This window comes from Ahaetulla prasina, chromosome 7 (genome assembly GCF_028640845.1).
Source record: "Ahaetulla prasina isolate Xishuangbanna chromosome 7, ASM2864084v1, whole genome shotgun sequence".
Taxonomy (NCBI): domain Eukaryota; kingdom Metazoa; phylum Chordata; class Lepidosauria; order Squamata; family Colubridae; genus Ahaetulla; species Ahaetulla prasina.
This window is the reverse complement of record NC_080545.1, coordinates 74,510,303-74,536,039: the sequence shown is the minus strand read 5'-3', so window position 1 is coordinate 74,536,039 and position 25,737 is coordinate 74,510,303. Positions and strand designations below refer to the sequence as shown.

The 25,737-nt window shown below is 40.7% G+C and overlaps 1 protein-coding gene across 3 annotated transcripts in view; it reads right to left on the bottom strand.

Annotated features, from left to right (window-relative positions):
- Positions 1-25,737, bottom strand: part of SLC41A2 (solute carrier family 41 member 2) — a 45,600-nt gene that overhangs the window by 7,940 nt on the left and 11,923 nt on the right. For 2 of the 3 annotated variants that reach the window (XM_058189954.1, XM_058189953.1), the window contains 8 exons: positions 18,638-18,745; positions 12,105-12,176; positions 9,407-9,551; positions 8,020-8,166; positions 5,588-5,735; positions 3,780-3,859; positions 1,919-2,050; positions 878-1,026 (listed from right to left, as the gene is read on the bottom strand). In XM_058189954.1, the coding sequence (XP_058045937.1) occupies positions 878-1,026; positions 1,919-2,050; positions 3,780-3,859; positions 5,588-5,735; positions 8,020-8,166; positions 9,407-9,551; positions 12,105-12,176; positions 18,638-18,745 (981 nt within the window). The remainder of the gene's footprint in view (positions 1-877; positions 1,027-1,918; positions 2,051-3,779; positions 3,860-5,587; positions 5,736-8,019; positions 8,167-9,406; positions 9,552-12,104; positions 12,177-18,637; positions 18,746-25,737) is intronic. The other variant, XM_058189956.1, reaches the window with a different exon arrangement.

Below are 25,737 nucleotides of genomic sequence, written 5' to 3'. Positions count from 1 at the left end.
TCAGACATTTGCCCTTCCTCACTCCTTGTATTCCCCCCACTGCCATATGACTAACAGATTAACAGAGTTGGAAGGGACCTTATAGTCCAACCCCCCCGCTCAAGCAAGAGGCCCTACACCATTTCTGACAAATGGCAGTCCAATCTTTTCTTGAAAACCTCAAGTGATGAAGCTCCCACAACTTCTGAAGGCAACTTCTGTTCCATTGGTTGATTGTTCTCACTGTCAGAAAGTTCTTCCTCATTTCTAGGTTGAATCTCTCCTTGGTCAGTTTCCATCCATTATTCCTTGTCTGGCCTTCAGGTGTTTGGAAAACAGCTTGACCCCCCCTCCTCTCTGTGGCAGCCGCTCAAATACCAGAACACTGCTGCTATCATGTCTCCCCTGGTCCTTCTCTTCACTAGACTAGCCATGCCCAGTTCCTGCAACCATTCTTCATATGTTTTAGTCTCCAGTCCCCAAATCATCCTGGTTGTTCTTTTCTGCACTTTTTCTAGAGTCTCAACATCTTTTTTATAGTGTGGTGATCAAAACTGGATGCAATACTCTAGGTGTGGTCTTACTAGGGCTTTATAGAGTGGTATTAGTGCCTTACTTGATCTTGATTGTATCCCTCTGTTAATGAAATTTAGGATCACATTGGCCTTTTTACTGCCGCTGCACACTGCTGGCTCATATTTAGTTGATTGTCCACTAAGACTCCAAGATCCCTCTCACAGTCACTGCTATTAAGTCTGGTTTCCCCCAGTTTATATGTGTGCTTTTGGTTTTTTTACCTAAGTGTAAGACTTTATTTTTTTCTACATTGAATTTCATTTTGTTTGAATATTCATTTTGTTAACAAAATTTAACATTTTGTTAAATGTTTTAGCCTTACCTGTAGAAGTGCTGTGAACAAATATACCACAATGAAAATGGGTGTCAAAGATGTGTGACCACTTTTCATTAAATGAATCGTGTACAAAAATATTAAATGCCCAGGAATTACCAACAGCAGAAGAACTTGAGCTGATTTATTATTTACTCCTGTAAATAAGAATAAGTATCACTGTTACTGATATTTTCACTGGGTAATAAGAAGACATTATTAGTTTCTGTGGTTTTGAAAAAGAATAACGAGAAACAAAACTTAACAGACATAAAAGAAACCAGTCGGTTAAAAAGTCACCAATAAGGACTGGGTACATTCGATTTAATATGTCATAATGACTGAATCATTTATCATGTGCCGCATGTTGAAAATGAAAGGAACTGGCTTCTTTAAATATCTTTGGCTTAATTATAAAATGATATTTTACAATTATGAAAAAAAATCCAGCAAAATGTTTTCTATACACACTGCAGAAATTAAGAAATCAACAAACAATATTTTTGCCTATGGAAATTCTCAAATCATCCAGGTCATGGTTGTCCCAAAGGTGCTTTTTCAAAAGGCAACTGGACTTTTTTGGTTTTTTCCTTGAAAATGTTTCACTTCTTATCCACGAATCTTCTTCGGTTTTGGGAAATGAAATGTTTTCAAGGAAAAAAAATCAAGAAAGTTCTGTTGCTTTTTGAAAAGCACCTTTGGAAGAACGATCTTTTTCTGAAATTTTTTAGATTATGGAACTAAGCTCACTTTCTAACTAATGCTAGTAATTACATTTACTACTTTAAAAAAAATAGCAGTCCTACAACCCTTGAGAAACAATGCTGCATATAGGAAAAATAAAATAGAGACATTTATTCAATGCTTTGTTTGAATGCTGTACTTGATTCTAATAAAGGACTGCGCTATGTACGATGTAATCTGTAAACCTCCAAAAATGAAATACAGCTGCCTACCAATATCTTTAATCATCATATTTTCTTAAAGTACCATAAATAATATCTGGGAAAGAAAAATCAGAATATAAAGAAAAGGTAACACAGCTTGTACCTGTGCCACAAAATGTTCTGCATGGATAACAGCAGCCTTTGGCTTCTTCTGGTAATTCTCCAGGAACACTATGTAAATGTAAGTAAGTTGAAATTCTGCTGGCTTGAATTGCAACTAGATTACCACCAATCCCTATAGAGAACAAGCAGGAAAAATACCATTGTTTATTCGTGATTACACAATAAGGCTAAGAAATTGGTCTAGCACTTTTTGTGTGTGCTAATACTTTATTGCTGCCATACTCAATACATAACTGTGTCTTATTGCTTCGTGATTACAAATAGTCCTTGACTTAAAATCATTTGTTTAGCGACCATTTGAAGTTACAATGGCACTGAAAAAAAAAAAAGACTTCTGACCAATCCTCAGCTTTCTGACTGTTGCAGCATGCTCATGGTCATATAATCAAAATTTGGACCCTTGGCAGCTGGCATGTATTTATGACAATGGCAATGTCCCAGAATCACCTATTTACTATTTCTGACTTTCCCAGCCAGATCCTACAAGCAAAATTAATGGGGGAAGCTGAATTTGCTTAACGGCCATGTGATTCACTTAACAACTGCCGTGATTCGCTTAACAACTATTGCAAAATAGATCATAAAATTGAGCAAAACTCACTTCAACACCACCTTTGCTTAATTATGGAAATTCTGGCCGTAATTGCAGTCGTAAGTCAAGGATTACCTGTATTAGCCAACAGCTTATTATGTTGCCAGCATATTTATGTAATGGTAAAAGTATAATGGAAGCTACATTGATGAGGGAAACTAAACCAAGGCAATCAGCTTAAAAATGTGTTGTATTTATGAAACAGATCTTTGCCTAATTGGCTAAAAGTAGGGAACTAATGCTGATGTTATGTAGGGAATATGATTGCTGGTCCTGGCTATGAAAATTGTAATTTCTTATGATTTAAAACACAGGTGTCAAACTCGCAGTATCACGTTGTCGTCACATGATGTTTTTCCCCTTCACAGAGTTGGGATGGGCATGGCCTGCACGTGAGTTATCCGGCCCATAGGCCACCAGTTTGACACCCCTGATATGAAACATTTTTGGCTATTGTTGTATGTAGTATTCCATACACATTTATGATTGTGTGGGCATGCATGTGCATACCCACCAACCCCCAGCCCCCCCCCCCCCCAATTTGGCCTGTTAGAAGCTCTTAAAACCGTGGCTCTTCCCTCAGGCTTTGGGACCAGAGTGTTAATGGAATCCAACTTGGATGTTTTGCTCCGCTGGTTGACAGCATGATTATTTTTATCTAGTATCTTTTATTGTTACGTTTACTATGTTCATATGTATATTTTGTTTGTAAGACATGTTAGCCACCCACAGTTATTTGATTAACATGGGAGGCCAGATAAATTTTGCTAATTCTAAAACAGTTTTCTCATTCTAACAATTTTACATTAAATTATATAGAAAGAAATCTGTGCACTAAAATATAACTTCTTAGGCACCCATATTGATTAGTACAATGTTACAAACAGAGTTATTACTACCAGTATGTGTGTATTTGTGTTTGTATGTATCTGTATAATGTTCACAGAAATATTTATATAGAAGTGCATAGAAATGTCTAAGACAATGTTTTAAAATATGTATCTGGGATCTAAATATATAAACTATGTGAGGTTTAAAAGTATATTTTTTTATCCCCAGATGATCTTTGAATGTATATTTATCTTTTTACAACAGAAAACCAGGAACTGTTTTTACTCTAAAATTACAGTGTGACTTTACAGTAGTACATACCCACCCACTTATGTCTTGATTTGGTCTGGAATATTTTTTTACCTAACTAGCATGCAGTGAACCACAGCAATTTTAAGAAATTCCATGTCTCCCTTACCATTGATTACTGGAGTATAAACAACAATCCCAACCAAATTAGGATCAGATACAGTTGTATCCAGAATAAGACCACCAATACTGGAAAAGAAAATTGAAATTTCAGACAGGGCTAGTCAGACGGCATAAACTATTTAAATGTCTTGAACAATATTGTGGCTTCATAAAGAAAATAGAAATAATTTGGAAGCTATGTATGTCTGTTACACATTTTGCTATATTGTTTCTAAGAATCAATCGAACACAATCAGCAAATATTTTTAACATACCTATAAAACATTGAACTGTGCTAGAAAAGTTGAGTTTGAACATACTGTAGATATTTGTGAAGAGATGGATGGCAAGCAAATTTAATAAATAAATAAAACATTTACATATGTTTTATTGTAAAATCTACTTCTGCCAACAGAAAACAGAAAACACAATCTAGTACTTATTTTTATCTTTCAGATCAGTGCAATAAATAAAATATACAATAAAATTAAAAATTAACCACACTGAAGTCTATTGAATCTAAATGGATAAAATATAAGTTTGTGCCTGCAGAAGTCCACTCAAGATCATATTCACTTTTAAAGCCTTATACATCTTAAATCCAAAAAGAATCATCTCCTCTCACTGCAGTTTAACTGCACCTTAAAATTGTACAGGGTGCCTTCATTTTGGAAAGCTTGTTATTTATAAAGGGTATGCAAAACATTTTGACGTTGAAACATTCCAATGATGTTTGAGGGAACAGGGAATGGCTAATCTAATGAAGAGAAGGATTAGTGGTGACACGATAGCAATTTTCCTGTACGTGAGATACTGTCCCAAAGGTGTTGACCTATTATCCAAAGCACTTAAGAGCAGAACAAGGATTAATCTTTAAACAGAGATTCAGCCTAGAACTGAGAAGAAATTTTCTGACAGTGAGAACAATTAACCAACTTGCCTTCAGAACTTGTGAGTTCACTGGAGGGTTTTAAGAAGAGATTGGATAGCCATTCGTACGGAATTGTATAGGGTGTTTAAATAAATGCCATAAATCAACTTCGAGCCATGGTGGCACTGTAGTTAGAATACAGTGTTGTAGGCTAATTCTGCAGACTGCCAGCAGTTTGATTTTCACCTGCTCAAGGCTGACTCAGCCTTCCATCCTTCCGAGGGTGGTAAAATGAGGACCCAGATTGTTGGGGGCAATATGCTGATTCTGTAACCATCTTAGAGAGGGCTGTAAAGCACTATGAAGCAGTATATAAGTCTAAGTGCTATTACTATTTGGGGGCAACTAAGGGACACCACTGTTTTTCAAGAGGCAGGCTAGGAATTGTACTCCAAGACATAGTTGGTTACCAAAGACATGATTGGAGACAGGATAATCCCCATGGTTTAACATACATTTATTTAACATTATTTTCCTGCAATTAATAATTTTCCTCTCTATTGAATTAGAAATTGCAATTTCATGGCAACATTCCTAGAGCTTTGGTGGCGCATTGGTTAGAATGAAGTATTGCAGACTAACTCTACCCATAGCCAGCAGTTTGATCATGACTGGCTCAGGTTGACTTAGCCTTCCATCCTTCCAAAGTCAGTAAAATGAGGACCCACATTGTTGGGGGAAATATGCTGACTCAGTAAACTGCTTAGAGAGGGCTGTAAAGTCCTACAGAATGGAATATAAGTCTAAGTGTTATTGCTTTTGCTATTGCCTTGGTGACTACACTGAACACATTTATATATATGTGTGTACGCCTTCCCGGCATCTTACTTTATTTGGTTTGAATCCCTTTCAAAAATTTTCTAAATGTCATTAAAGCTCCTTACCTGCTAATGACCATTGCAGTTATAACAGGTTCCCACCCGGAATGGAGGACTGTTCTTGTAGCTGGATGTTTAGCAGCAATTATAATCCACATAGGAGTCAGAGCCAAGAAAAAGGCACCAACTAAAGGAGATATATAATAATAGTTCTCTAGAATTAAAAGAAAATGTTAGGAGTTATCATAAAATTCTGAGGAAATTAGTTACTAGTTTTTATGAATCTCTTCTCTCAGACCAACACTTTTCTTGCAATTCTCCCCCATTATAAATAAAATTATTAAAACATCCTTTGTTATTAATAAGGCTTAATTGCGAACATATATCTCATGATTAGAAACATCATTTTATTCCTGAATAACTATAGATACAATTTGGTACATCTATGACAAACCATTCTAATCATTTTTTGTCCTTTTTTATTACTTTCTCTATCTAAAGTTAATGATGTTTAAACTTTTATATTGCTTTTACTCTGTAATGTTGCTTACTTTATGGCTTACTTGTATTGCATGTTTTAATGCTGTTTAAAGTATCTTATTATTTGGATCTACCTACTGTTCTAAGTTTGATAATAGATTTTGCATAATTCCTAGTCTCTCAGAAGAAAATACAGTATAGCCCAAGTATGGCTATATCAAAGTAACCATTAAAAAACCCAGATTGCTAAAGGAACAATGAAAGGTTATTGAGAACACCAGTTTGATCTTATCATCAAGTTTTTAGAGTGTACTTTTATTGAAAATTCACAATGCTTATGGGTTCTAGAGTTCTTTTGCTAGCAACATTTTCTACTATTTCCGAAATAATATTCGCCATAGGATTATTTCAGAAGATGATAGTATCCAGCTAACTTTATTTAGAGCTGAAAGGGCTGGGTCTAATAAGTACCTAGACAGGACGCTTAAAGGGTTGTAATCTAGACTAGAAAGTAGAAAACTCAAGGAAGGTTATACCAAAAGTTTGTATCAGTAATTATAACTGACAGTGAAAATAGTTACTATTGTTTATTTATTTATTTTAAAACACTTACATAATTTGCCTATATTATAACAATCCTAGGAGGTGCACAAAGCAATAAATTCCCAAATTATCAGAATGCAACTAAATAAAAACAACAATGCCAAGGCATGTATGAAAACTAATATTTAGAACACTTTTTTCTAGAAGTACTTACACTAAAACAATTACAAATAAAAATATTAAATGTATCCTATGTTTATATTTTAATCTTAGGGGCATTTAATATGAATTACTATCTACAAAAACTTTCTCGAACTATTCAAACTGCAATCCAACAGCACCCTCTAGTGCTTTAAAGGGATATTAAAAGAGAACGCAGGTAGTCCTCAACTTATGACCACAATTGAGCCTAAAATTTCCGATGCTAAAGCAAGTTAAGTGAGTTTTGCCCCATTTTATGACCTTTCTTGCCACAGTTGTCATATGAATCACTGCAGTTATTAAGTCAGTAACATGATTGTTAAGTACATCTGGCTTCCCATTGATTTTGTTGTCAGAAGGTCACAAAAGGGGATCGCATAAATTCAGGATGCTCCAACTGTGATAAATACGTGCCAATTGCCAAGTGTCCAAATTTTGATCACGTGACTATGGGAGATGCTGCAAAGGTCGCAATAGCACTTTTTTCAATGCTGTTGTAACTTCAACCAGTCACTAAACAAATGGTTTTGTAGTATAGAAAACAATTGAACTGAATACAGGTAGTCCCCAACTTAGGAAAACAACTGAGCCCCAAATTTATGTTGCTAAGTGAGAAATTTGTTAAGTGAGCTTTGCCCCCATTTTACGACTTTTCTTGCCACATTTGTTAAGTGAATCACTGCAGTTGTTCCACTAGTAACACAAGTGTTAAGTGAATCTGGATTCCCCATTGACTTTGCTTGTCAAAAGGTGATCACATGACTCCGGGACACTGCAACTCTCATAAATGTGAGTCAGTTGTCAAGCATCTGAATATAAATCACATGACCACGGGGATGCCCCAATGGTCATAAGTGTGAAAAATGGCCATAAGTCACTTTTTTTAGCACTGTTGTAACTTCAAATGATCAGTAAGTGAACGGTTTGTAAGTCAAGGACTACCTGTACTGTCAACACTGTTCAATCACCCTGTCTTGTTCTTTCATATGTCTTTCATTTATAATCCCTGTGATATCCAGATATTTCTTCATTTTTCTTTTTATTTTCTTATTTAACCGTATAAAAATTGATTCAGTTTAATGCCATTTAATCCCATGCTGATGTATCTGAGATAGCCTGAAACACATTTCGTTTCAAGTAGACGAACTCTTCTTAAAAGTTCTCCTGTCAAAATATTACTCAAAGGAAATATATTCAAGGGGATGGCTGGGAGTTAAGATACTTGGAACTGGCGAATTAATTCTTACAAGGGGTGTGAAAGAAAGAATACTTACCAAGGCAATCATATAAACCCTGACTTATCCATGCCAAAATGGCAAGCGTGATTAGATCTCCAAAGCTGGCTGCAATAGGTGTGGCGACATTGTCAGGATTTATGCCAGTCTTCTTAGAGCCAACAATAACACCAACCATTATTATGCCTAGAACCATTGTAATAGAAAGTGGGTCAATCTTATGCTGTAACTCTATATTCAAAAACAGAAGAGCAGAGGAGTTCAAATAAAAATATTCCTTATTTCTCAATTCAATTATAGACTATTTTATTACCATCTTTGTCATTGCTTTGTTTAAAAATTACGTGTTATGAAAAATTGCTTTATGCCAAGTGCTCTAAGAATCATTTTTAGAGGTAGTACAGATGAAACCCACAATTGATAAAGTTGTCAAACAAAGATTCCGCTGACACTCACCGCTGCTTTGGATGCATTTGCACAGATGAACTATATTTAATGTACTGTTCATTCATGTGTCAAGATATTTGTATTTCTAACTAACAACCCACAAATTTATAGTGTTACTTCTTAATCAAAGTAACATATAATGTTAATGCCATTAAATATGTTTATAGCAAAACCATTAAAAAGATAATTTAGACTAGTTGTGAAAGTACCTCAGAAGAGAATGACTAAGACTATAGTACTCCATTTACCACTAATGTGCTGAGAAACTATTAATTCTCAGTTGTTTTAAATAAGCTCTAAATTTCTATAAAAGAAATACATTTATATTCTTCAACCAGATTTTCCGTTCTTTCTCTGCTGTTTTTTTTTTCTTTTTCTTTTTTTGCTGATATTCTTATGTTGACCTTTAGATTGTACATTCACTCAAGTGCGGACCTATCATCCATGTAACAATGATACTTATTATAGGTATTAATTTATGACAGTTGCTCACTGCAATGGATTCTGATGATAATGATAATATATCAATAAAACAATACAGTCCAATGATAATAATACATAATTTACTAGCCAAAGAGGAAAATAATTTGAAAGTTCTGGTAGGTCCAGATTAAATTCAGATGTTTCTGTTAATAAAAAAAGATTTATGTTTGGTAGTTGGCAAGAGTTATGCTTTCTGGGTTCAATGACAAATATGGGCAAATAAAAACCAATGACTATGAATGAAAGTGATAAATAAATAAATATTATAAACTCAAAATACAATTGTAATTTGTTTATTTGTACTTATGGAAAGAACCATTTACCATATGCTATCTAGCATAGCATAGCATAGCACAGAATAGAATAGAATAGAATAGAATTTTTTATTGGCCAAGTGTGATTGGACACACAAGAGTCTAGTGAACTTAACCTTACTCTTTAATAATAACATTAATAATGTTAAAATTTACATTTAAAATATTACATTTTTTTTTACCCTGTAAAAGTGATGCTATGAAGGCTGTTGCTACACTGCTAGAACATAAAAGAATCGAGTGATCAAGATGGTATTTCCCTTCAGGAATCCAACCCAATATGACTGCTGCCACAGCTGCCAAAAAACCAACTACTGTTGCTTGTACCTACAAAATAACAATAAATATTTAACATGAGAAAAGGTATGCTTCCCTATAAACGCAATGGAGATTATACACAGTTCTCTATAAAATTGAGGGTAATATTCAGAAAATTAAGCAACTATCAATGCAATGAATTCTTGGTGTACTAAATGGAGATTTAATGGACTTCAGATACGATGGACAAATTGGACAGCATGTGCATTTGATAGACCCAATTCACTGTATCCAAATACTCAGGATGATTTACCATTTCTGCCAACTGAGTTACCACATCTTGATGCAACGGTTGAAATATATGTTGTGAGGTAATTGTTGAAAATGGTGTACTCTCAGTTTTAACAGACAATCAGGAATATTGGCCTCGCCTTTCCCTTGTTACATTTAGCATTTACAGCACTGTCATTGAATGTCAGCATTTTTTGTACATCTACCATCATCGTCTCCACACCCTTATTATGGTCACACAATAAAATCCATAAATCTGTAATGGTTATTAATAAAACTTTTTTTTTAAATGCAATAAAAATATTAAATAACTGCAATACAGATAGCAGGGGGAATCATGAACATTTGTGCCAAACCACAACTGCAGCAAAGACACAAATAACAAATGTTAGCACAAAATAAGGCAACCTGGAAAGAGATACCAGGATCCTGCTAAGATAAAAGCACTTGACAGATATTGTGCTCTCTACCAGAATAATTCTTTAAAATGGGATAAAAATATGTCTCCCAAGAATCCCTTTAGAGAGCATAACAAAGGATGATACAGTTTACGGATTGCATAGAAACATCTCCACATGGGCATAAGCACAGCTGAAAAGGAATGTTTTTATACACGTTTTATACATGTTTTATAGAATGTTTTCACAAAATTGAAGACAGTAGAATACATCCTGCCTGGTCAAAGAAAAAACCCCATGAAATTTCAGAATTAGAAATGAAGAGAAGACAAAATGATGAGTCATGCCCCTATAAGAAGAATTCATAATCTGTGCGGTTGGATACTAGGCTTAAACTAGAATTAACATTTCAGATGCAAACCTTAAGGAACAGTTTCCAAAGAGGAATCTAGGGTCTGCAGTTTACTATTAGTTTTTGTTAGCCAGATTGATGTAAAACGGTCCCTGAGAACCAGTGGACCCAGACCCAAAAGAGAAAACATCAATTGCATCCCAAAATTCAAGTGATAGAACCAGGTTCTGGCAGCCATAGAAACCATACTAATATTCAAGATGCATTTGGAACTGCAAGTGCGGCTTTTATAAATTTGGACTGGACTGCTTCCAAGCTATTAAACTTTGTAAAAAATGCAAATCGGTACACCATGAAGAAGCTGAGAGATGACCTTAGCAAGAAAAACTTTGCTAGCTGCAGGAATAAAATGTGCCTGGTTTGACTAGAAGACACTTAAGACAGCTGTGAAGCTATACTGGGCTAACTTGCTTGATAAGAGAAATGCGTGCCCAAAATAAGCATAGAATTGCATGCCAAGATATTTGCAAATACATACCTGATCTCCATTCCTTTGCCATTTATCTAACCTACTGTTGTGTCATGCAAACACTAGCAGTAAAGTGTTGTTGTTGTTTTTGGTAATTTGGTAAATTGTTCTTTAAGGCAAAAAGAAGCCAGTGCCATCAATGGTCCCCTCACTGCCACCTGGAAAACTGATAAAATGTTCTCTGAATGTGGCAAGCTGGGAATTGCACAATCTGCTAACATTGGGGAATGATGATTAGATGATAGAGAGCTTTAATCATTCAACTGGTGTACATATTAAAGGGGGGAGGGGGCTAGAATGCCTTATTATTATTTTAATAGAAATAGCATCAGATAGGTGCCCTCAATGGGAACATCTGACTCTCAATGATAAGGTTTAGAATAAAGAGTTTGAATAAGAAGCAGCAGATTTTTTAACCATTGAAGATTCCTGAAGTTTTGGCCATGGCCTCTTCCTTGGAATCAGATCAAAAGCAGTTTTGAAACCCACAAAGGCTGCAAAAAGAGTGCCTTTGAGCTAAATGGTGCAAGACCAGCTGTCTAAGGTTGAACCGTCTCCTCTAAATCCTGTTTATTGAATATCAACATGAATATTTTTACTTTGGATCCAATCCGACAGTTTTAAATGAAGATACTTCCCATATGCTTACTGTATTAAGCGAGCTCTTTGGTCTATAGTTGGCAGGGTTAAATCTATTTCCTGTATTCTTATAGAGAGGGATAGCTATGACCTCATTCCACTCAGATGGAAAAGGTGCTTATATTATTTACTTAAAATAAGTTTTTTTAAAAAAGTCAACATTGGGTCTCCACCAATCTTTATTTTCTTTTAGCAACTCTGGAGGAATGAAATTATCTCCAGGAACTTTCCCAGATTTCAACTGTACAGTGAGATTACCCAGCCTCAGCTATAGATACAGAATCAAATAGGAGTCCCTGCTGTGGTGGGAACTACCATTGGATTAATTAGAGAGAGATTTTTCTTATACTTCTTCTTCTTGCTTCCAAAATGAATAGAAACAGAGTTGTAATGACTTCTTTTAATGACCTTACCTGTTTTAAAGCCAAATTTCCAATTATTAGATTCCACTTCTCAATGGGTGAATCCATTTTCCCGACATTCACCTATGAAAAGCAATAAAGTGTTTTAACAATGGAAAAACCTTAATGCATTTCTTTATCATTGCTTTAAAGAACTGAATTTTGGTAATAGCCCCTTTCCTAATGTCATCATTAGGTTTTTCAACAGGGTGCTAGCTGAGTGCTTCTATGCTTATGCAAGGCAAAAATGGCAAGGATGAGCACATCTTGGGCTGGATACTTATGTGTAAGAAAATGCCATAAGACTAACTGAAGATCATGAGGATGCATATTTTATGGAGGAACGGGCAAATAAACATTGTTGGCAAATGTACAGTGGTGCAGTGGTGTAGTACAGTGTACAATGTACAGTGGTGCAGTGGTGCATTGTACTCAGTGATACGAGTGGCTGATGAAAATGAAACCTGGTTACTTCAGTACAAATGTTAGCTCAGAATGTGGAGGCATGAAAAAAAATGACAAAATATCATATATTATCATATATAAATCCTGTAAAACTAAAGTGTAAAGCTGCAAAAATCAGCTTATTAATATAGTTCTGCTTATTGCATCTTAGAAAGTGTATTATAGATTTGGATTAATAAATTGTTGAGTTCTTGGCACTTTCTGAGTTGAGTTGTTTGCTTGCAGGCATTTCATTTTCTAACTAGGTAGCATCAATAGTGTGAGTGAGTTTGGCATTTAGCTTGTTCTGCCAGCTTTCGTGGGAATGTAGTTTCCTCCTTGGTAGTAGCTTGATTAAATGATAAATCACTAAAAGGACAAACATGCTAGAGCAATATCCCCCAGAGAGGTAGTTAGCTTAGCTAAAAAGCAAATAAAGGGGAATACTATAAAACAATCAGATTCAAACAAACCATGCATTGTATTGTGGAGAAAGGCCAGAAGCAGGTGAAACTAAATGGTGGGAAATATATATAAAAAAGGAACATCCAGTATATAATTACCTGGGAAAAGAGCTACAGATATTTATTTATTTATTTATTTATTTATTTGATTTCTATACCGCCCTTCTCCCAAAGGACTCAGGGCGGTGTACAGGCAAAAATAAAACAAACAGTGCAATATATAATTTAAAATGCAATTTAAAAACTTATTTTAAAATTGGCCTGAAAATTAAAATATACAGTAAGCTAAAAACCCCATTTAAAATTAGTTAATAAGAATTTTAAAAATTTGATAAAATTCAATTTAAGCCAACCCCGCGCGAATAAAAAGATGTGTCTTCAGTTCGCGACGGAATGTCCGAAGGTCAGGTATTTGGCGTAAACCCGGGGGAAGTTCATTCCAGAGTGTGGGAGCCCCCACAGAGAAGGACCTTCCCCTGGGGGCCGCCAGCCGACATTGCTTGGCGGACGGCACCCTGAGAAGTCCCTCTCTGTGAGAGCGTACGGGTCGGTGGGAGGCATGTGGTAACAGCAGGCGGTCCCGTAAGTACCCAGACCCTAAGCCATGGAGCGCTTTAAAGGTAGTAACCAGCACCTTAAAGTGCACTCGAAAGGCCACAGGCAGCCAGTGCAGTCTGCGCAGGAGCGGTGTTATATGGGAGCTACGCGGAGCTCCCTCTATCACCCGCACAGCTGCATTCTGGACTAATTGAAGCCTCCGAGTGCACTTCAAGGGGAGCCCCATGTAGAGAGCATTACAATAATCCAAGCGAGAGGTAACGAGCGCATGAGTGACCGTGCACAAGGCATCCCGATCAAGGAAGGGGTGCAACTGCCGAACCAGGCGAACCTGGTGGAAGGTCCCCCTGGAGACGGCCGTCAAATGATCTTCAAACAACAGCCGTTCATCCAGGAGGACACCTAAGTTGCGCACCCTATCCTTTGGGGCCAATAACTCGCCTCCAACAGTCAGCCGCGGCTGCAGCTGACTGAATCGGGGTGCCGGCATCCACAGCCACTCCGTCTTGGAGGGATTAAGCTTGAGCCTGTTTCTCCCCATCCAGACCCGTACGGCTTCCACGCACCGGGACAGCACTTCAACAGCTTCATTGGGGTGGCCTGGGGTGGAGAAGTACAGCTGGGTGTCATCAGCGTACAGCTGGTATCTCACCCCAAAGCCACTGATGATCTCACCCAACGGCTTCATATAGATGTTGAACAGAAGGGGCGAGAGAATCGACCCTGCAGCACCCCACAAGTGAGGTCCCTCGCGGTCGACCTCTGCCCCCCTGTCAACACCGTCTGCGACCGGTCAGAGAGATAGGAGGAGAACCACCGATACACGGTGCCTCCCACTCCCAATCCCCCCAACCGGCGCAGCAGGATACCATGGTCGATGGTATCAAAAGCCGCTGAGAGGTCTAATAGGACCAGGGCAGAAGAATAACCCCTGTCCCTCCAGAGATCATCCACTAATGCGACCAAAGCTGTCTCCATGCTGTACCCGGGTCGGAAGCCGGACTGGAACGGGTCTAGATAGACGGCTTCATCCAGGTATTGGGGTAGCTGTCGCGCCACAGCACTCTCTACAACCTTCGCAACAAAGCGAAGGTTGGAGACTAGACGATAATTACCCAAAATAGCTGGGTCCAGGGAGGGCTTCTTGAGGAGGGGTCTCACCACCGCCTCTTTCAAGGCGGCAGGGAAAACCCCTTCCAACAAAGAAGCGTTGATAATCTCCTGGAGCCAGCCTCGTGTCACCTCCTGAGTGGCCAGTACCAACCAGGAAGGACACGGGTCCAGTAAACATGTAGTGGCGTGAAGCCTCCCCAACAACCTGTCCACGTCCTCGGGAGCCACAGGGTCAAACTCATCCCAAATGGACTCAACAAGACGTGTCTCCTCTCCCTCGCTTGGATCATCCCAATTTTGGTCCAGACCATCCCGGAGCTGAGCGATTTTATCGTATAGATAACCACTAAACTCCTCAGCACGTCCCTGCAACGGGTCATCCCGCACCTCCTGATGAAGGAGGGAGCGGGTCACCCGAAACAGGGCGGCCGGGCGGTTATCTGCCGACGCAATGAGGGTGGAGGCATATGAACGCCTCGCCTCCCTCATTGCCACTAGGTAGGTCCTAGAATAGGACCTAACTAGTGTCCGATCAGCTTCGGAACGGCTGGACCTCCAGGTGCTCTCTAGACGTCTTCTCCGGCGTTTCATCTCCCTCAGCCCCTCAGAGAACCAAGGGGCCAAACGAGATCTGCGCCGGGTCAGAGGTCGCAAAGGCACGACACGGTCCAAGGCCCCAGCCGCGGCCCGCTCCCAGGCCGCAACTAGTTCCTCAGTCGTGCCGTGGGCCAGATCCTCAGGGAATGGCCCAAGCTCCGTCAGGAACCTCTCAGGGTCCATCAGGCGCCTGGGATGGAACCACCGTATAGGTTCCGTCTCCCTGCGATGGTGGATGGCGGTTCGGAAGTCTAGTCGAAGGAGGAAATGATCGGACCATGACATCGGTTCTGTTACTAAATCATCTAATTCCAGATCATTTAACCACTGTCCAGAGATATAAATCAGGTCCAGTGTGCCTCCCCCCATGTGCGTGGGGCCATCATTTACCCGAATCAGGTCCAAGGCTGTCATGGAAGCCTGGAACTCCCGAGCTGCAGTCGATAGCAAGCCAACCGATGGCAAGTTGAAATCCCCCATGACTATAAGTCTGGGGGTCTCAACCGCCACAGAGGCAAGTACCTCCAACAGCTCGGGCAGGGCTGTGGTCACGCAGCAAGGAGCCAGGTACGCGATCAACAAGCCCAACTGATTCCTATGGCCCCACCTCACATAGAGGGATTCACAACCGGCAATCTGAGGAACAGTGGCCTCCCTCGGCTCTAGATCTTCCTTAATGACAACCGCCACCCCCCCACCCCTACCTTGGGCCCTCGGCTGATGAAATGCTCGGAAACCTGGAGGGCAGCTCAACGAGGGGAACCCCCCCTCCGGACCCAACCAGGTCTCCGTAATGCCCATAAGGTCCGCGGACTTCCCCTGAATAAGATCACAAATCAGGGGGGCTTTGTTAGCCACGGACCGGGCATTACATAACATCAACCGAAGATCCAGGCTCTGAGGATCATGGCCGCCTGAGGAACGGGTAGGGACTGAGGGGCCGGAGCACGTGATCGCCGTCAAACATCGAGCACGTGCTCCCAACACTCAATAAGCCCCCCCCCTCCGCCATATCTGCCTCTCCCACTTACCGTACAGATTGAACAACCCTCTAGTCCTGGAACAGAACCCTCCCCCCTCTGCCTTCAGACCAGATGTAATAATGTCGCGAACAAGCACAGGGGCTGGATCCCTCCCCGATGGGTTCTCTCCCCTACCACAAATCCTCCCCTCCCAACCCTTAAAATCCCCTTTAAAACTCCCCTTAAAAAATCTATTAAAACTACTAATTAAAAAACCCCTAAGCCTCCTATTTTTCGCATGCCACCTCTCGGGACTCCAAAGCCCGTCCTCAAGGTGGGCCCTCGATAATCTGGAGGGCCAAACCCGCGAGAGAGGGGCATCTCGCAGGGCAAGTAGGTCAGCCGCAGTAAATGTTCGCATCACAGAGAAGGTCCGGCAAAAGGCCCATCCTGGGCTGGTCAAGATGATAGCAGATGACAAAGCAGATGGTAAAATGACCATGACCAGTCTATCCTGATGGGAAACAGTTAGTGGTAATCCTTGTGCGGTAGATGACCAAACCACTAACTCAGTCAATTCACCACCCCATACAAACAACCGGGGGTGGACTATGGAAGAAGGGGGGAGGAACGATGATAAAGATGTTATTTAAAGATGTTAAATAATGGAGGGGTATCCGCTGGGCCCGTGGGCCTTCCTCAAGGCACCACCAGATATCCACGCCACTAGGGCAAGGCCACAACCACATTGGGCCTACCGGGCCATCCGCCGCCTCAAAGCACCGGGACAGGCCGCCGCCGCCTACCGCCTCCGCCCGGCCATTGCCGCCGGGAAAGCCCCATCGCCACCGCAAGCAGGCCACCGAAATCCCCACCATCCGGGAGGGGACACCAGTCGCCAAGTCCCGCCAGCAGTCCCGGGGTTCCACCGGCGCCAACGCCCGACGAAGAAAACCAGGCCGCCGCCGCCGCCACCGAGAATTCAAAGAGGCCGACGGAGCCCGGGCGGCCCTCCAGATCTTCATTGGGGCGCAGCCCCTCCGGGGCTCCTCCCATCGCCCCCGGAGACTCCCGGTTCCAAATCGCCCATCTTCGAAATGCCTGAGTCCTCAAGGCAGGAGTCCAGGGGGTCCGCGATGTCAACACCCCCCCCACCGCCGCCACCGCCAAAATGGCAATAAGGCTGGCGGCGGCTCGGCGGGCCGCCAGGATTACCATCAAAGCGCCGCAACTCCGGGGCTCCTCCCAACGCCCCTCGGAGTCGCACAGCGCCAAGTCACCCTTTTTTCGGGTGACTAGATCTTCATCCATCAGGGCGGGGGCCTAAGCTGTTATTAATATACGGATAGTCACCTCTTAGTTGCCTTCAGAGGTGATTAAGCAAATTCATGAATAGCCATGTTATTAACAGCAACTAATAACGATGGATATATATTACATCCATCAATGGAGATGGTAAGCCTCCCAGTTCTTATTAGAAAACCTAAACAGGAAGATGCTATTCTTTTATATACCTATGACCTTCTGACTGATCATTGGATATAGGCTGATTGGAAACACTGATAGCCTAAACTCATTCTTATGTTTTTGTATATGAGATATTGGTCAAGGTAACATGTAAACATTATTAAAATACATATTTTGCAAACAGTTATAAAACTCTTTTAAAGCCCAGAAATATTTAACTGCTTAATTGTCACAAAGTAAGGCTGCTACTCAAATAGTGACAGAGAAGTTAAGGCACACTAAAATAGAATCTTAATTGTTAGTATGCATTTTAGAATATGAACATAATGAAACAGTCAAACCTATATATCTAGTCTCGAAGAATTTCTGCTGACAATCTAGTATTGTCTATGCTCAGGAATAGTACAGTTCAGTGATCTCTGAACGAGACAGGTGGTCCTTGATTTATTATTGCAATTGAACCCGGAATTAGGGTCATAAGTCATTGCAGTCATAAATCAAGACACCCATGTGACCGGAAGCAATTGCTTGGCCTGTTTCCTAGCAGTCATCAAGTAAACACTGCAGCTATTAACCAAATGCAGCAGTCATTAAGCAAACTAATTCATTTTAAAGGCCTTTTTTTTTTTGCCAGAAACTTGATTGCAGTCACGCAGATTGCAGTCACTGTAGAATGCCATGATCAGTCATAAAGCTGACCTGTCTGACATGCAATCACATAACTGGGGTGTAGGATACGACCATTTACAACAGGACATAAAGCACCCATTTCATGGCTATCATAACTTTGAATGGTTATACAACATTACCTGCCCTTAGACAAGAATTTACTAAAAAGATCTACTATATGAGATAGAAATCAGAAGGACAAAGTTTTACAAATGGGGCTACTCCAGAAGAAATAGTTGATTATCAACCCCGAAATGTTACCCGAACTTACTGCTGTGGATAGTCGAGATGCCAAAGTCATTTCCAGATTACCCTTCAAGCCAAGTAATGCAGGAACCAAGATGAAAACTTCAGTAATATTTCGGAACACTTCCCAATGCTATTCAAGAATAATAAATATTGTTATTTATTGTTATTTGTGGGAGCTATATTGCCCAAGCTGTTACATTATTAAACTTTTCTTACTGACTAATGGTTAGCTGCTTTACAAAGTATGAGGTCTTTTTATTTCTCGAACTAATGGAGGACAGAGGTGAATAATCTTATACCACTGATTCTCATTTTAGAGTACAAATAAAATGAAATAGTCAACCTATTGTTACTCCTGTGTTGGATTCATACTAACACCATGCTCTCTAAAACCACTTGGATTTGATAACTGGGATTTAGATGGAGCCATTTAATTATTCCTTACTTCTGGGGTGAAAGGGGGACCATCCAGACTCTGGGTGAAAGGGGGACCATCTTCCTATTCTAGAATATTCTAGAATAGTTGATGGCAGCATCACTACCTACCTAGATGAACTGTTTCACATGGAGAAAAGCTACAAGACTGGAACTGGAACTCGGGTAGAGAGGGTGGACATTCCAGGAAGAGATCTGACAGGTTCTGTTACAAATTTATGGCAGACACACTTGGTTAACCAAACAAAAAAAAGCTTTTTATTATTGGTATTTCAAAAGACAAACTTGAGTATGAATAGGCAGGATTCAACAGCCATTCCCTGCAATACTTGCTACATGTTTATGCTCCTCAGTTAGAAAAACAAAATGGCATAGATTTGCACCAAGTAGAAGAAAGAAAAAAAAGTAGAAGGCCTGATAATTAGCAATAAGTAGTGGCCAACTTCTATGGCTTCTCTATTAATGAGAAAAGATGAAGATTTATCAGGGAAAAAAGTAAGCAATACAATAAAAACTGAAACAGGAGCAATTCGCCATAAGAGACAATGAAGCAAACTGAAGGTCAAGAGCGGCAAATAGATGTGACACAGAAAATAATATATACCTTTGGAATTCAGAACCAGTTTCAGGCCCTTGCAAAAAATAATAATAACACTAAACCTTCAGGGAAAGAAAAGGAGACACTGATCAGGACACAAGATTCCCTGAAGGGCAGAAGGATTTTTCCCCCCCTTGGACTCCGCAAGATATGAATATTCTGGAAGTTAATGATTCAATACTAATGAGGAACCAAAAAAAATCTGCGTCAATCTAAACCATCAGCTCAAGGAAGTATGCTGTTCTACTAGCAATGTCACAAAATAGTTTCTGCATTTTTCAATTCCACTGGAAATTATAACTTTCTACGATATAACATAGAAAAACTACAACTGCAGCTGCTGGTATGCAACGAAAATCATTTGGCAATAGTTAGGCCCTTGTATTAAATTAGGTGGAGAATTAATAAAAACAATACTGACACTGTTAATACCTACAACTGCCTGCCCAATCAAGGATATATGGATGATGATTTCTGTAATGTATTACTGTAAGTTTTGGCGGGAGTTTTAGGCGGGAAATATCTCGTCTCTGATTGGATGCAGCCTCAGGCTGAAGTGTATATAAGGAGAGGTTTTTCTCCAGAGTTTTGCTGGGTCACACTATATTAAAGAGCTGTTGTCACTAACCTGGTCTCCTGCCTCGTCAATACCCAAACTTAACATTGGCGACGAAGGTGGGATATTGAGGCAGAGCACCAGAACAGAGCTGAACTCACTACGAGAATCAAACCCAGCAAGGTGACGGCGAATGCAGCGATGACCGGCTACACGCCACCCACTCCGTTTGACCCTGCCCAGGAGACATGGGGAATATATATGACCCGTTTGAAAGTTTCCTGGAGGCAACGAGCTACAGGAGTCTCCGACAACCGCAAACGGGCTTACTTCATAAGCCACTGTGGGTCAGCAGTCATCGCCGTCGCAGAAGCCCTAGCGGAGCCAACACCGCTACACCGTATCGTGGCAGACCCTTCAGACCCTCCTGAAGAATCACTACGCACCAGCCCCGTCCAAATACGTTCGACGTGCGAGTTTGGGGCGCGCGGGCAACAAGAAGGCGAGTCTATCAGCGACTACATGGCAGCCCTGAGACAAGCCTCCAAGCATTGCGAGTACCGCGATCTGGACGAAGAGCTGCTGGAACAACTTATACGGGGGGTCAGAGACATCCGTTTGAGGAGACGGTTGCTAGCCAAGAGCAACCTGACATTGGCAAACGCTCTGGACGAAGCCAGAGCCCATGAGATGTCCAACCATGCAGCAGACACCTTACAAAAGCGACTCACGCCGATGGCGGGCGCAAAGCCGAGCACAGTCCACCACGAAGAAACCTATCGTGAGTCAACCAGCGAAGAGGAGGAAGAAGTCCACTACACGGAAAATCGACAAGGAAGACCCGGAGGAATGCGGAAGTTGCGGGCGACATCAGCGCCAAAGATGTAAGTTCAGGGCGCCATTTGCGGCGGTGTGAAAGGAAGGGCACCTGGCTCAAGTCTGCGAGCACCCCAACCTTCCGCGAAAATTCAAATCGGCCAATCAGAGCGGCTCTGAGTCAGAGATGCAAACCCACATTCCGCGAAATTTCAAACCAGCCAATCAGGCGCGAGATCGGCGAGGCGACCGCGATTGGCCAGGAAAGAAAGAGCGAAGTCAAACCGAATGACTGTTACCATAGACCACGCAGCTACCCGCATCGAAGAAAAGATCTTCACAAACCCGACAATTGAAGGCGTACCGTGCCGACTGGAAGTAGACACAGGATCAGCTATCACAATCATGTCCTGGGACACTTTTGTGAAAGCCTTGCCGCATCATAAGCGCAAGCTACAGAAACAACGGCTCCGGGTGCAGGATTACCAGGGCAACCGCATCCCTGTTCGAGGACAACGACCGTCGAGGTCAAGTACGGGACATACGAAAAGACCCTGCCCATCACGTTAGTCGAGGAACCTTGCCAAGCTTGCTGGGGCTAGACTGGTTCAGGCGTTGGGAATGGGGTGACTGGCGTCCACGGACGGATGCAACCTGCAAAACACCCTAATGGAGGAATTCGCAGGCGTATTCGAGGACCGTTTAGGCAAGTACAAGGGACCCCTATCTCCTTCAATTTAGACCCCCAAATAGCTCCCATTAGGTTAAAGGCAAGGAGGGTTCCTTTTGCACTCAAACCTAAAATCGACAAAGAGTTAGATAAATTAGTCAGCCAGGGGATACTAGTGCCAGTTGACCATGCCAAATGGGAGGCGCCAATCGTCACCCTATAAAACCAGACGGGTCCATAAGAATTTGCGCTGATTACAAGGCTACCTTGAACAAAGCATTGCAAAAGCGCCTACCCAGTTCCAGTAGTGCAACACTTATTGCACTCACTAGGGCACGGACAAGTTTTCGCCAAATTAGACTTGGCACAAGCGTACCAGCAGCTACCCGTAGATGCTAGCACAGCTGAAGCCCAGACCATCGTAACGCACCGAGGTGCCTTTAAATGCACTCGGTTACAGTTTGGGGTGAGTGTGGCCCTGGGCTATTCAAAATTTGATGGAGCGACTCCTACAGGGTTACCAGGAGTCGTACCCTATTTCGATGATGTGTTGGTATCGGGAAGATTTAAGAACTGGGAAGCGATTAAGGAAAGTTTTGGCCATTTTAGGTCGGCAGGATTAAAAGTCAAAGCAAGCAAGTGTCAGATGGGGTCGAATCTGTTGAATTTTTGGGCTATAGAATAGACAAAAAGGATTCACCCACTGAGAGCAAAGTCAAAGCGATAAAGAGAGCCCCAGCACCCAAAAACAAGACAGAACTCCAGGCTTTCCTGGGTCTGGTAAACTTTTATGCTGTATTTTTAAAGACAAGGCAACCGTTGCTGAACCGCTGCATAAATTGCTTGGAAAAACACTGTTTGGTCTTGGGGAAGTCAGAGAATAGGGCATTTGAGGCAGTAAAAGTTTGCTATCAAGCGATAGCCTGTTAATACAATACAACAACAGACTGCCGTTAGTATTGGTTTGTGATGCATCCCCTATGGAGTAGGAGCTGTACTTAGCCACAGACTCCCAAAGCGGCACTGAAGCCCCTATAGCGTTCTATTCACGAGCGATGTCCCGGCTGAAAGAATTACAGCCAGCTAGATAGGAGGCTCTCGCAATAGTGTCAGGGTGAAAAATCTTATACCACTGATTCTCATTTTAGAGTACAAATAAAATGAAATAGTCAACCTATTGTTACTCCTGTGTTGGATTCATACTAACACCATGCTCTCTAAAACCACTTGGATTTGATAACTGGGATTTAGATGGAGCCATTTAATTATTCCTTACTTCTGGGGTGAAAGGGGGACCATCCAGACTCTGGGTGAAAGGGGGACCATCTTCCTATTCTAGAATATTCTAGAATAGTTGATGGCAGCATCACTACCTACCTAGATGAACTGTTTCACATGGAGAAAAGCTACAAGACTGGAACTGGAACTCGGGTAGAGAGGGTGGACATTCCAGGAAGAGATCTGACAGGTTCTGTTACAAATTTATGGCAGACACACTTGGTTAACCAAACAAAAAAAAGCTTTTTATTATTGGTATTTCAAAAGACAAACTTGAGTATGAATAGGCAGGATTCAACAGCCATTCCCTGCAATACTTGCTACATGTTTATGCTCCTCAGTTAGAAAAACAAAATGGCATAGATTTGCACCAAGTAGAAGAAAGAAAAAAAAGTAGAAGGCCTGATAATTAGCAATAAGTAGTGGCCAACTTCTATGGCTTCTCTATTAATGAGAAAAGATGAAGATTTATCAGGGAAAAAAGTAAGCAATACAATAAAAACTGAAACAGGAGCAATTCGCCATAAGAGACAATGAAGCAAACTGAAGGTCAAGAGCGGCAAATAGATGTGACACAGAAAATAATATATACCTTTGGAATTCAGAACCAGTTTCAGGCCCTTGCAAAAAATAATAATAACACTAAACCTTCAGGGAAAGAAAAGGAGACACTGATCAGGACACAAGATTCCCTGAAGGGCAGAAGGATTTTTCCCCCCCTTGGACTCCGCAAGATATGAATATTCTGGAAGTTAATGATTCAATACTAATGAGGAACCAAAAAAAATCTGCGTCAATCTAAACCATCAGCTCAAGGAAGTATGCTGTTCTACTAGCAATGTCACAAAATAGTTTCTGCATTTTTCAATTCCACTGGAAATTATAACTTTCTACGATATAACATAGAAAAACTACAACTGCAGCTGCTGGTATGCAACGAAAATCATTTGGCAATAGTTAGGCCCTTGTATTAAATTAGGTGGAGAATTAATAAAAACAATACTGACACTGTTAATACCTACAACTGCCTGCCCAATCAAGGATATATGGATGATGATTTCTAAAACTGAATATTTTTTTTCTAACAGACATGAAAGGATTATTAGGAGACTTAGACTCTGTTAAGCATGGTACTTCCTGGAAATTTCTGTTTGCCTTATTGATAAGTTTCTTCTCCAGAGGATGAAGGAAGCTCCAGCTAATATCAGCTATTCTTGACTTGGTATGAACCAATGGAAAAGAATTAGTCCAAAAGGTGGAAAGAAGAGGAATTTTACTGGAAAGCAATACGGTAATGCTGGAATTCTTGATTTCTTGGCAAAGTAAAATTAAACGTACCTGTAGCTACACTGATATCTTAGACCTTTCAGATTTAAATAAACTCAAAGCAATGAAAATTCTGTGGCAGGGAAAGTTAATATGAAATATTTTTATAATATGGGTAAGATTTTCTAAAAAAGAGACATACTAAAAACACAATTGTAAACCACTCCAGAAAGAATGAAGCATGGAAGAAAGCAGAATACAACAAATATGGCTACACAAAGAGTTTAGTATAGCCATACTAAAGTCTGAAAATAAATGAAACAGGAATAGTTTGCCAAGCCCCACCCCCCAAAAAAAAATGGGGGAAAAAAAGAGTACAAATATCCCAGAATTTTTATAATGGTGACAGGAAAACCAAAACTCAGAATTAACCTAGATTACTGAAGGATGTTAAGAACAGCAAATGCATGTTTAAAAAAATCAGTAAACTATCTGCCCAGTGTAGTTGGCAAAAATCAACCAAAGGACAGCTCTTGGACCCAATGTTTCTAACAAGAGTGTCCTCCACCAAGCAATTGTTTAGAGCAGAATAAATTGGATCGTGGAATACTAAAATAACATGCTAGTGGGCTAGTGAACTTTTATTCATTATCTTTAAGAAAATCTGGAGACAGGTGAAATGCCAACTGCCTTGTAGAAAGTAAATGTTATCCCTATTTTAAAAAAGAAACAGACCAGCCATTCCAGCATCATTATTAAAAATAAATAAACTGAATGATACTGAATGGAAATCCCACTTTAAAATAATTCAGATTAACTGAACAGACTGTAGACTGCTTGTCAAGTCTGAAACAAACAGATTTGGAGAAGGATAACAAAGATGATTAAGGAATGAAGAACTAAAACTATTTTGAAGACAGACAGCAAATAGGAAGTGCTCAGTTTTGCAAAGAAAAGACTTTAACACCTGACAGGATGTCACACATAAGAAAAGCTATTCTGTGCTATTTATTAAGAGACATAATGAATAATGAATTTAAGTTATGGAGGGGGGGGAGATTATTCCGTTAGTCATTGCCAACTATAGGGGTGGTCCCTGTTTCAAAGCCATTAAGCCAGCACTGTCCGAAGGTATTTCCATGGTCATGGGGCCAGCATGACGTCAAGGAGCGCTGTTACCTTTCCATCAAAGTGGTACCTATTTATCGACTTGCATTTGCGTACTTTTGAACTGCTAGATTGGCAGGAGCTGTGATTAGGATGGGAACTCCACCCCGATTTGTGGAGCTCAGGTCTCGAACCTGGGCTGCTGGCTCTCCAGCCAACAGGCCCAGTGTCTTAACGGCTGAGCCACCACACACACCCTAAGTTATAGGAAAGGACATTCTAATTGAATGTTAAGGAAATATCTAGTAATAAAAACATTTTTACTGTAAAATTATTTATCAAGAAAAGAGATGACTTCTCTTCACAGGGTGGCTTCAGGCAGAGACTCTAGACCAG